The sequence below is a fragment of the Scyliorhinus torazame genome, chromosome 3, assembly GCF_047496885.1.
Source record: "Scyliorhinus torazame isolate Kashiwa2021f chromosome 3, sScyTor2.1, whole genome shotgun sequence".
Taxonomy (NCBI): Eukaryota; Metazoa; Chordata; class Chondrichthyes; order Carcharhiniformes; family Scyliorhinidae; genus Scyliorhinus; species Scyliorhinus torazame.
In genome coordinates this window covers 334924959-334937186 of record NC_092709.1, presented here as the reverse complement: position 1 = coordinate 334937186, position 12228 = coordinate 334924959, and the positions used below count along the sequence as shown (strand labels likewise).

The following is a 12228-nucleotide window of genomic DNA, read 5'->3' as shown; positions in this document are numbered from 1 at the left end:
CTTCATGACTAAACTCTCATTCTCAAATTACACGGTTGTGTTGCCAGTCTTACAGCACCTAACATTGTCCCTCCCTTGGTTATTTGGTTAATCACACCCTTCATGGCATCAACCTGCGTAACACTGGCTCCCTTGCAATTCAGAGCTTCAGCAACTTGTATTTATATAGTGCACTTAACATGATAAACTACCTCAAGACCCCCCCCGCCCCCCACAGGAGCATTATTAAGCAACATTAAGATAAAACCCAAATTACTGTAGATGCTGGAATCTGAAACAAAAACATAAAATGCTGGGAAATCTCAGCAGGTCTGACAGCATCTCTGGAGAGAGGACAGAGCTAACCTTTTAAGTCTGTATGATTATTATAAAGCACCATTTGACACTGGCCATGTAAAGGAATCACTAGGGTAGATGACTATAAGCTTAAACAAAGTAGTAGGCTTTAAGAAGCATCTTGGAGGAAGATCGCAAGGTAGGGAGGTCAAGATGTTCAGGGTAGAGATTCCAGAACTTGAGGCCCAGGTAGAACAAAGAACAAACAAAAATACAGCACAGGAACCGGCCCTTCGGCCCTCCAAGCCTGCGCCGATCAGGTGTCCTATCTAGACCAACCGCCCGTATCCTTATGGATCCCGTCTGTTCATGTACCTATCCAGATAAGTCTTAAAGGTGGCGAACGTATCTGCCTCAATCACAGGGTAGTTAAAGGCATGGCCATTAATGAGGGAGTGATTAAATTTGGTCATAACCAACAGGCCAGAGACAGAGGAGTGCAGACAGTTATGGGGCTCGATGAGATTACGCACATAAGGAAGAGCGAGGAGTTGGAGGGATTTGAAAGCGGTCTGAGAATTTGAAAATTGTGGCATTGCTTAACCAGGAGAATTGCTTAACTGTAGGTCAGTAGAAACAGGAATGATAGATTAATGAGACTTGGTGTGAATTGGGACATGGGGAGCAAAATATGGATGGCCTAGAGTTTCCAGGGTGTAGAATGTGGGAGGCTGGACATATGTTAGAATGGCCAAGCCTAGAGGTAACATAGTCATCGATGAAGGTTTCAACAGCAGGTTAGCTGAGGCACGGACAGAGTTGGGCGATGCCAGAAGGGGCTCTTAAATGGCCAGTGGTCAAATACAACACCAAGGTTGTGAACAGTCTGGTTCAGCCTCCGGCAATTACTGGGGAAAGGTCCCACTCCAGAGACCGGAACACAAATTCTACACTGATACTCCAAAGCAGCGCTGAGGGACTGCAGCATTGTCTCACCATCCATTGGATTAGACCAGGGATCCATCTGCCCACTCAGTTCTCATGCACGGGAATAGGGGAGTTGTCCCTGTCATAATATACACCAGTATATCATGGTGCAGACACACACTGATGGACGCACAGTGGGACCAATCAACATACACAACACCGCAGCCAATCACCAGTGAGAGCACATGCACTATAAAGACAGGGGGCATCAGAGTTCCCGCTCATTCGAGTAGCAGCTAGCTAGGGGCACAGAGCTCACAGCCTGCAACACAGACATTCACCATGTGCTGAGTGCATCGACTGGTTAGGACAAGGCAAAGGTCTTTAGTTAAAGCTAGTATCGTATTTACCCACAGTTCAAGTATGTTTAAATAGTTAACCTTTTAATAAAATAGTGTTGCACTACTTCAAGTGTTGGTGACCTGTATGTGATCCAGAACACCCAACACATCAGTCCCCAGTGTCCTGGCCAATATTTATCCCTCCTCCAATATAAGTAAAAAATGAACAGAGTATCACATTGTTGTTTGCGGGTCCTTGCTGTGTGCAATGTGACTGCTGCATTTGTAACAGTACTAAATAAGCACATTTGTAAAGTCTTTTGAAAAGCCCTGAGGTCATGAAAGGTGCCATATAAATTAAAATCCCTTCTTGCTTTCTATATTTAACATTGGCCATTCCCTATTTGGAACCATATATTTATGTGTTGCTGTTTTCAAGCAATTAATGTTACGTTAAATCATACTCCTGGGAATCTGCACTCTATAAGACACAAAAGGAAAAAAAAACACCTTTGCTTCCTAGCGGGAGAGGCACACCTGGGAATTTGAATCTGTCAAACATCTCCACCTCGACACCATTGACGCAGACAGGGGTGTGTACAGTACTTTGCTTCCTGAAGTCAATGGCAAGGGGCTGAATTCTCCAATAATGGGGCTGTGTCCCCACGCTGGCGTAAAAACACCGGCGTTTCACTCTTGACTTTCCTTAAGGTCAGGACAGGGCCCCGGAGTGTTCCTCGCAGCTCTGTCTGCGGATATGGGCCCCCGCACATCCGGTCGGGAGTCCGCGCATGCGCCGACGGCGCTGCAGTGGCCGCACCGTGCACCATGGCGGATTGGGACCGCGGACCGACATCAACAATGTAGGGCCCTCCCCCTCCCCCCCAAGGTGGCGGCCGCCCGCAGATCCAAGCCGCCCGATCGCTGCCCCAGCCGCCCATGAGGCAACCACCACCCCCAACACCATGCTCGATCCCCCGCCCCCCACCAAGGCGGACACGGGCTGAGTCCGCAGCCGCCACCCGAGGTTCCCGACCGGCGATACGTGGTTAGAACCACGTCATCGGGAACTCAGCCAGTTTTGCCCGAAGAATCGCTGGGGGGGGGGGGCCTCTGTCAATGTCACCCCACCCGCGCCGCGTAATCTGCCACGATTCCCGGATAAACATCGATTCTCCGCCCCCGCGCCAAACGCGATTTTGTCACAAGGCTGCAGAGAATCCAGCCCCAGTTCTTTAGTTTTGCTGACTTTGGGGGAGAGACTGTTGTCGTTACACCACTCCACAAGATTCTCTATCTCCCTCCTGTACTCTGACTCATCGCTTTTCGAGATCTGACCCACTATGGTTGTATCATCAGCCAACTTGTAGATGGAGTTGGAGCCAAATTTTGCCACCCAGTCGTGCATGTGTAGGGAGTATAGTAGGGGGCTAAGTACGCAGCCTTGCGGGGCCCAGGTATTAAGCACTATCGTGGAGGAGGTGTTGCTGTTAAATGTCAAACAATGGAGAAGGCTCGGAAGGCCGAAGGTCTTATGCCTGTTCTATTCCTAGTTTAATTTGATTTTCTCATATACTTAGAGCATAGGAGCATGTGAATAAGAATTGGACATCAGCCTGGTTTCTTATTTTGCTTGCAGTGATAGCTCGATAGTTCTCCAATTTTCAATCTCTTTTCGCTTAAATATCCTCATCTTCCCAGCCCCCTGTCTAACCACCTGAATTAATCTTGTTTTTCCTGACTTCATTATTTTAAACAAGGAGGATATATAACAGGAAAGTAAACCAGCCAGTAATATATAAACAGACTGTAAGTGCTTTTATCAGTATGTAAAAAGAGATTAGCTTAAGTAAACGTTGGTCCATTAGAATCAGAGACAGGAGAAATTGTCATGGAGAAGTAGAAAAGGGCAGAGGCATTGAACAAATATTTCGGGCAAGAATTTCCGGTGGTGCCTGGCCCTGAGACTGGAAATTCCTGCCCGGGGTTAACGGAGATTTAAAAGGCCCTCAAATCCTCCCGCGAAGATTCCTGCAGTTGGCAGATGGGGAAATTTACCTTTCGCACCTGTCTTCAGAGTAGAAGACACGGGTTTCATTCCACCAAGTTTCTTTTGACAATACTGTCATAATGTACACCAGTTTTTCATGGTGCAGACACACACACTGATGGACACACAGTGGGACCAATCAACACACACAACACCGCAGCCAATCACCAGTTAGAGCATACGCACTTGGCCACTATGCTGCCTTATGCCGAGCAGCTCAGCCTGTCAATTCTTATCGCTTCAGCCAGCCTCGCAGGAATGTCCGGGCAATTCAACCCATGGTCATCGAGTCCGATGCAGACCTCCCTCACAGCAGTGACACCGAGGACCCGAAGGCGCATTTTCGAGTTGGTATCGTGACAAAATACAGGGTGTCCCTGAAGCAAAGACACCAGCCGCTGTCGGTATACAGCATCGATCCAGACGATGAGTGGTGTGCCACCCTGACGGTCAACCAGAAGACTAAGGAAATTTGGAAAATGAATAGAGAAAATGTACTGGAGAAACCTAAAGGGACTAGGATGTGACAAATCCCAGGGGCCTGGTGGCCTGTGCCCTGGGATTCGAATAGAGGTGTCTGCAGAGATAGTGGATGTGCTGGCTGTGAAATTTCAGAGTTCATTGGATTCAGGAATGGTCCCATCAGATCGGAAGTTGGCAAATGTTACTCGACTTTTCAAGGAAGGAGGGAATCAAAACGGAATGATAGGAAGTCCGCCTAACCTTGTCAGTTTGTTGGGAAAATGCTGGAATCTATGATTAAGAAGTGTTAAGAATACACTTAGAAAAGCACAGTATGATTAGAACAAGTCAACATGGTTTTACTGAAGGGAAACCTTGCTTAACAAATTTATTGGAGTGTTTTGAGGATGTAACCAGTAAGATAGCAAAAGGGGAATCCAGATGTAATCTACCTGTATTTCCAAAAAGCATTTGATAAAGTGCTATACAAAAGATTGCGCACGGAGTTGCAGGTAACATATTCGCAGGAATAGAGCATTGATTAATGGTCAGGAAACAGAAATGGACCAGTCATATATGTACTGTGGTGACAAGAGCAGGTTAGAGGCTGGGAATCCATCAGTGAGACGCCCATTTCATGACTCCCCAAAGCTTGTCCATCATCTGCAAGGCACAAGGAGAGTGATGGAATGCTCTCCATATGCCTGGATGAGTGTGGCTCCAACTACAGTCAAGAAATTCAGCACCATCTAGGATAAAGCAGCCCGCTTGACTGGCACCCCATCCACCATCTTCAACATTCACTCCCTCTACCCTCGGAGAACTGTAGCAACAGTGTGTAACATATACAAGATGCACTACAGCGACTCATCAAAGCTCCTTGGAGTTGAGACAATCAGATCAGCCATCTTATCAAATGGCAGAGCATGTTCAAGGAGCGGAATGGCTAATCCTGCTATCAATCCCTATGTTCGTGTGACAGCCACTCCCAAACCTGCGACCACCTAGAAGAACAGGAACACCACCATCTCTAAGTTCACCTCCATGTCACATACCATCCAGAATTCAAAATATATCGCCGGTCCTCAATTGTTGCTCAATCAAAATCCTAAAATTGACTACCTGACAGCATTGTGGGAGTACCTGCGCCACCATCCAGGACAAAGCAGCCCACTTGATTGCTCCCCCTTCCGCAAACATTCAAACCCTCCCCCACCGATGAACAGTGGCAGCAGAGTGTACAAGAATAACTGCAGTAACTCACCAAGGCTCCTTAGACAACACCTTATAAACCCACGTCCACTGCTATCTAGAAGGACAAGAGCAGCAGATACCTGGGAACCCCACCACCTGGAGGTTCCCCTCCAAGTCACTCACCACCCTGATTGGAAATATATCGCCGTTCCCTCACTGTCGCTGGGGCAGCATCCTGGAACTCCCTCCCTAACAGCACTGTGGGTGTATCTACACCTCAAGGACTGCAGCGGTTCAAGAAGGTAACTCACCAGCACTTTCTAAAGGGCAACTGGGCATAGGAACAAAATGCTGGCCTAACCAGTGACACCCACATCCCTTAAATGAATTTTTAAAAAGCTGAAGTGTTTGAAGAATTAATCAGTACCATCTTCTCTAGGGCAATTTAGGAATGGGCAATGAATGCTGGCCTTACCAGGCAAGCCTGTATTTTGTGAATGAATAAAGAAAGAAATATGGAACATTCTGCACTCTCTCCTCACAACTGTCCTATAACTGGTGCGACCCAAGTAAATATATGTTGCTCTTTCTCCATATCCACGATATCCTTTCAATTGTGAGGAGCCCACACGGTTCTTCTCATGTGAGATACCTTTTTGAGAAAGGATTAATTGATTGGAGACCAATGCAGTAATTTAACAGAGAAGGTAATCTAAATGGACTGCAGCGATCAGTTTGAAGCAATTGAAGGATGAATGCTATTTTCCAACAACCCCAGTCGGGTGAGAGATAAAGCTGCAACACTGTAGCCCTGACCTTTATTCAGAACATTGCTGGATCACTTGTTCCCAAATGTGATTCTAGAGAAAGAAAGGATTGAAAGGCACGGCAATATGTGGGTACGTGACTGGGGTTATGATCAGTAATAAGGGGAACATTTTGTTGCTCCAAATGGCTTTTTCTCTTTCCTGTCAATTAGTATATTATTCCAGTTCAAAGTTCTGCTCTTTTATACTTGAATCCAAGAATATTAACGACGTTCTAGCAAAATATAATTTTTTGACTTACCTGAAACTCCAAATGGTCGTCTCAATCCTTGAGTCATCTTTTTGGCATTGGTTTCCTTCAGCTCCATTCGCCCGACCCGTACTATCTGACACACCAAGTAAATCCTTTCCCGATTCAAATCTTTGCTTCCAAGATCCTGAAATAAAAAGATCAGAACGTAATTGAATAACAATTCCAATTCTTCACTGCGTGGCCCTTGTTTTTGTTATGACGTTGTTTGGTTTCATCATCAAATTTTAGCCACGTACTCAGATACTAAAACATACTCATTAATATAGTCAACGGTGCGATCGATAGATTTTATGTCCAGGGATCTAAAGGCAGAGCTGGGAGGAGGAGTTGAGGTCAAGTATCAGACATGATCTTATTGAATAGTGGAGTAGGTTCAGGGGGCTGAATGGTCTGCATCAGCTCCTATTTCTTTTGTCTGGGAACGTTGTCATAGTCTTGGCGAGGAATCCCTTGGCGAGTATGTTGAAAAGGGCCTTGGTGAATTGCTGCAGTACATTTTGAAGATAATAGACACTCCTGCCACTGTGCGTGGTGGTGGAGGGAGTGAATGTTGAAGGTGATGGATGGGGTGCCAATCAAGCGCTGCCTGAAATGATGGCCCACAGAGCTGCCAGCCAATTGAATTAGTCAGCAGCTCTCTAAGGTGGGGCTTCCTCCTCAATTGGGGCAGAAGTTTCAACATTGGGCAATTAACTGTTTCCACCACAAAATGGCTATGGTGGGGTAGCCGATTTTGTGATGTGTGGGCTCCCTGCAGACTCTGTAGTTGGAAAAGGGGGGGCTGGGAATATGGCACCGAATAAAATCTAGCCCATTGGTCCTGATAAGTGTTACTCAGAAGATCTTATAAACAAAGCCCATTTGGCCCATATTAGTTGATTAATCGGAAAAAAATTAAAATGAAAAAATAAAAGAAAACCTTTCCATCGTCATGTCGATTTGTAATGGGGTCCTTTCACAAGTTGAATAGAATTATGTTCAAGACCAGCGTGTCCGCCCCACCACTGCTGCTAGTGAGGACGGAAAATATGCCGTCAGGCCAAATCTCCCATTCTCTGTAGCGGGACCGGAAATTCCCGCTTCCGTGAACGGACGGAGAATCCCACTCGATGTTTATACTTGTGGGGGAATCCAAAACTAGGGGCCAAATAAATGAGTGAGATTCTCTGGCCTCTCCGCGATGTGTTTCTCGACGGTGGGAGGCGGCCACTGTTGGCCGGTGGACGGATCTTCTGTTTCCTCCGCTTCTACCCTACACTGGCAGGAAAGCCATGACGGGACCGGAAGATCCCGCCGGTGTGAACACCCGGAAGATCTCACCCGAGAGCATGGTCATTCACAAAGCCAACAAGAGGTTCAGGAGAAACCTCTTCACTCAGGGAGTGGGGAAACTTGGTGTCACGTGGACTGTTTGAGTCAAATAGATTCGATGCACTTGAGGAGAAGCTAGATGAACACATAAGAGAGAAAGGAATGGAAGTAATTGTTGGTTGAGTCATCTGAAATGGGGTGGAAAGAGACTCTTAAGCAGCATAAATGCCGCCATTTCTCGGTTGGGTTCTCGTGATTTTGAACATATCTATCAAATCTCCTCTGAGCTGCCTTCTCTCCAAGAACAGTCCCAACCTCTCCAATATATCTTTTTCTGTCCTGTAAAATTTCAGATAATACTTACAGTGAACACCACTTTTAGATTATTCAGCATGTCAATCTCCTTTGGTAGTCCAGTACTTGCCCAGCGGAATAAATAGTTTTCACTGAAAATACAGAAACATATTGTTTTTAAATAAAATTTACTTACGGCAAGATGGACTCAACAGTTGTCTGCGGCTGCCTAAAACCAAAACTCAGCATTTTCTTATTTTTCTGCTCTAGACAACTACGAAGAATGTTAAGGTTAGGTACCACCTTCCGTACACTCTGCTCTATTCATAGAATCCATAGAATCCCAACAGTGCGGAAAGAAGTCATTCGGCCAATCGAGTCTGCACTGACCCTCTGACAGAACATCCTACCTAGACCCACTCCCCTGCCCTATCCCTGTAATCCCAGCTTATCCTCCATGTCCCTGGTCACTAAGCGACAATTGAGCATGGCCGATCCACCTAACCTGCACATCTTTGGACTGTGGGAGGAAACCGGAGCACCCGGAGGAAACCCACGCAGACACGGGGAGAACGTGCAGACTCCGCACAGACAGTGACCCAGCGGGGAATCGAACCTGGGACCCTGCTGCTGTGAAGCCACAGTGCTAGCCACTGGTGCTATCGTGCTGAGGTTAATTGTTACCATCATGAATGTCAAATTTCATTAATTGTCAGAGCAGATCACTCGCCCATTGTAGAACCCGTCCAGATTCCCTTTGCATTTGTCTCAGTGAGGTGGAGATTGGTAGGGATGTGAAAACAGGCAGGCAATTTGCTGGGCTGGATGACCCGGATAGAACAGGTGAAAACCACCAGCATTGTGCCCAATCAGCGCGCAACAATTGGCACTTAGTCAGGCAGAACTTGAACATTGCTGCAAAGAGAGACATGTTTCTGAAGTTTTTCATATTGCACTCATCAGGACAAACGCAAGAACTGTAGTTCCCCATTGCGGTTCACCATAGTAACGCCCCAGCCAATCAGGGTCAATTTGCCAGCCAATCTGCATCCTTTTCTCTTGTAATAAAAGTTGATGTGATTGTTTGAAATTTGACATTCTTGTGTTTGTCCTGATAAGTGCCAGTCAAAAAGCTTTGACAATATGTTTCTCTTCAGCAATATTCACACTAAAATTATCAATTTAACAGTCCGTTCCAACATGCAGGGTGGTGAAATTTAATTGTTGGATATATTGCAACCTTTCTTCTTCAGACTTCACTGATTTTAGAGACAATATTCAGGAAAAAATTAATTAGTGTTTGGTAAAGCTTGGGCTGATAAATGAAAGTCAGCACTGATTTATTAAAGACAAATCATGCTTGACTACTTTGATTGTGTCCTTTTAATAAAGTAACAGAGAGAGATAGTGAGGGCAGTGCGGCTGACGTTCAGAATCACAGAACTGTTACGGTGCTGAAGGAGGCCATTTGGCCCATCATGTTTGGAGAGCTGATGCAAACAAGCATCATTTTTTGGTGCCATTCCCCTGGACATTGTTTCTATTTAAGTAATCATCCAATGACCTCTTGAATACCTCGACTGAACCTTCCTCCACCACACGTTCAGGCAGAGCATTCCAGGCGGCTCATGTGACAACTGTTTTTTTCACATCACATTTGCTTGTTTTGTAAATCATTTTAAATCGGTTCTTGATCCTTGTATGAGGGGGAACAGCTTCTCCCCATCCACTCTGTCCAGCCCCCTCGTGAGTTTGAACATATACCGGGCAGCACGGTAGCATTGTCGGGCAGCACGATAGCATTGTGGATAGCACAATTGCTTCACATCTCCAGGATCCCAGGTTCGATTCTGGCTTGGGTCACTGTCTGTGCGGAGTCTGCACGTTCTCCCCGTGTGTGCGTGGGTTTCCTCCGGGTGCTCCGGTTTCCTCCCACAGTCCAAAGATGTGCAGCTTAGGTGGACTGGCCATGATAAATTGCACTTAGTGTCCAAAATTGCCCTAAGTGTCTAAAATTGCCCTTAGTGTTGGGTGGGGTTACTGGGTTATGCGGATAGGGTGGAGGTGTGGACCTCCTTCTGCACTGTAAATTCTATGAAATTCTAAATCTCTTCTTAGCTGCCTTCTCTCCAAGAACAGTCCTAACCTCTCCAATATAACATGATAACTGAAGTTTCTCATCCCTGGAACCATTTTTGCTGAGTTTATGGTCTTGCAAAAGGTGCTTTTTAAAAAATTATTCATGGGATGTGGGCATCGCTGGCTGTGCCAGCATTTATTGCCCATCCCTGAGGGCACTTAAGAGTCGACCACATTGCTTGGATCTGGAGTCACATGTCGGCCAAACCAGATAATGGTGGCAGATTTGCTCCCCTAAAGGACATTAGTGACCCAGATGGGTTGTTACAAACGACAATAGTTTCATGGTCACCTTTTAGACTATTAACCAGATTGGTGTTGAATTCAAATCTCACCATCTGCCATGGTGGGATTTGAACCTGTGTCTCCAGAGCATAACTCTGGGTCTCTGGATTACTAGTCCAGTGTTAATACTGCCATGCCACTGACTCCCCACTGCCAAAGTACAACACAATAAACATGTTGGTAAAATTAAAGGCCATAGGATGAAAGGGGCAGAGGCAGTATGGATACAATATTAATTAAGGAGCAGAAGGTAGAAAGCAATTATGAATCGTTGGTTTCAAAACTGGTGGGAATTGTACAGTGGGGAATGCAATTAATTATCTATGTTAGTGCCTGATTACATAGAGAAATTTCCACCCAGATCTCATTCCTTTAGGCAAACAATGGCCCAGTTTGTTCAGGGCTTCTCGTTTTTAACTCTTCTTCATTTGTTCTTGTTTATATGTTTGCTCTTAGAACTGTCAGAATGAGATGAATGCAGCTGCCCCACCAACCACTCAGAAAATATTCTGAAATAAACTAAAAATGTTACATATTGAACCTATAGGGCATAATTTTAGACCCATGGGTTTGCAGGCAGGGTTTGCAGGTGACTTCAGGAAGCAAAGTACTGTACACACCCCTGTCAGCATCAACGGGGCCAAGGTGGAGATGGTTAGCAGTTTCAAATTCCTAGGGGTGCACATCTCCAAAAATCTGTCCTGGTCCACCCACGTCGACGCTACCACCAAGAAAGCACAACAGCACCTATACTTCCTCAGGAAACTAAGGAAATTTGGCATGTCCACGTTAACCCTTACCAACTTTTACAGATGTACCATAGAAAGCATCCAATCTGGCTGCATCACAGCCTTGTATGGCAACTGCTCGGCCCAGGACCGCAAGAAACTTCAGAGAGTCGTGAACACCGCCCAGTCCATCACACAAACCCGCCTCCCATCCATTGACTCCATCTACACCTCCCGCTGCCTGGGGAAAGCGAGTATCACAATCAAAGACCCCTCCCACCCGGCTTACTCACCCGTCCAACTTCTTCCATCGGGCAGGAGATACAGAAGTCTGAGAACATGGACGAACAGACTCAAAAACAGCATCTTCCCCGCTGTTACCAGACTCCTAAATGACCCTCTTATGGACTGACCTCATTAACACTACGTCCTGTATGCTTCATCCGATGCCAGTGCTTATGTAGTTACATTGTGTACCTTGTGTTACCCTATTGTGTATTTTCTTTTATTCCTTTTCTTCCCATGTACTTAATGATCTGTTGAGCTGCTCACAGAAAAATACTTTTCACTATCCTTCATTACACGTGACAATAAACAAACCCAATCCAATCCAATCCAATGATTGGAGAGGACGTGCTTCCAGCCAATTTTTCAACAGCTGGTGTTTCCCATTTCACCATACAAAAAATGCTACCCAAAGTCCCACACATCGCGCATAAATGTCCATTCTCCAAGTCCTGCTGGTTGCTTTCCAGAGTCATGGCCTGAGGTTTCGATTTGGGGTGTGCTGGCTTTCCCATACTATGCCCCTAACGTTGGAATTTTACATGCAAATTGTGTTCTATAATCTTTTGAACACATTTCAAGACATAACGTGGCAAACTGACCTACCTACAAAGCTGGGCTTGCCTCCAGGGTGAACTAATCACCATTTGGAATTTCAGCTAATTGCACTCATCAGCAGGTAATCAAGAACGTTTCTTTTTATTTGTCTTGAGATGTGGGTGTCGCTGGTAAGGCCAACATTTATTGCCGATCCCTAATTGCTCCTGAGAAAGTAATGAATGGCTACAATCCATGTAGTGTAGGTACATCCATGGTGCTGTTGGGAAGGGAGTTCTAGTTTTGATCCAACAGCAAC

At 45.8% G+C, this 12228-nt stretch overlaps 1 protein-coding gene across 1 annotated transcript in view; it reads right to left on the bottom strand.

Annotated features, from left to right (window-relative positions):
* Positions 1-12228, bottom strand: part of LOC140409300 (dedicator of cytokinesis protein 2-like) — a 1572852-nt gene that overhangs the window by 1307712 nt on the left and 252912 nt on the right. The window contains exons 9-10 of the mRNA XM_072497681.1: positions 8006-8087; positions 6319-6454 (exon numbers count right to left, since the gene is read on the bottom strand). Of these exons, the coding sequence (XP_072353782.1) occupies positions 6319-6454; positions 8006-8087 (218 nt within the window). The remainder of the gene's footprint in view (positions 1-6318; positions 6455-8005; positions 8088-12228) is intronic.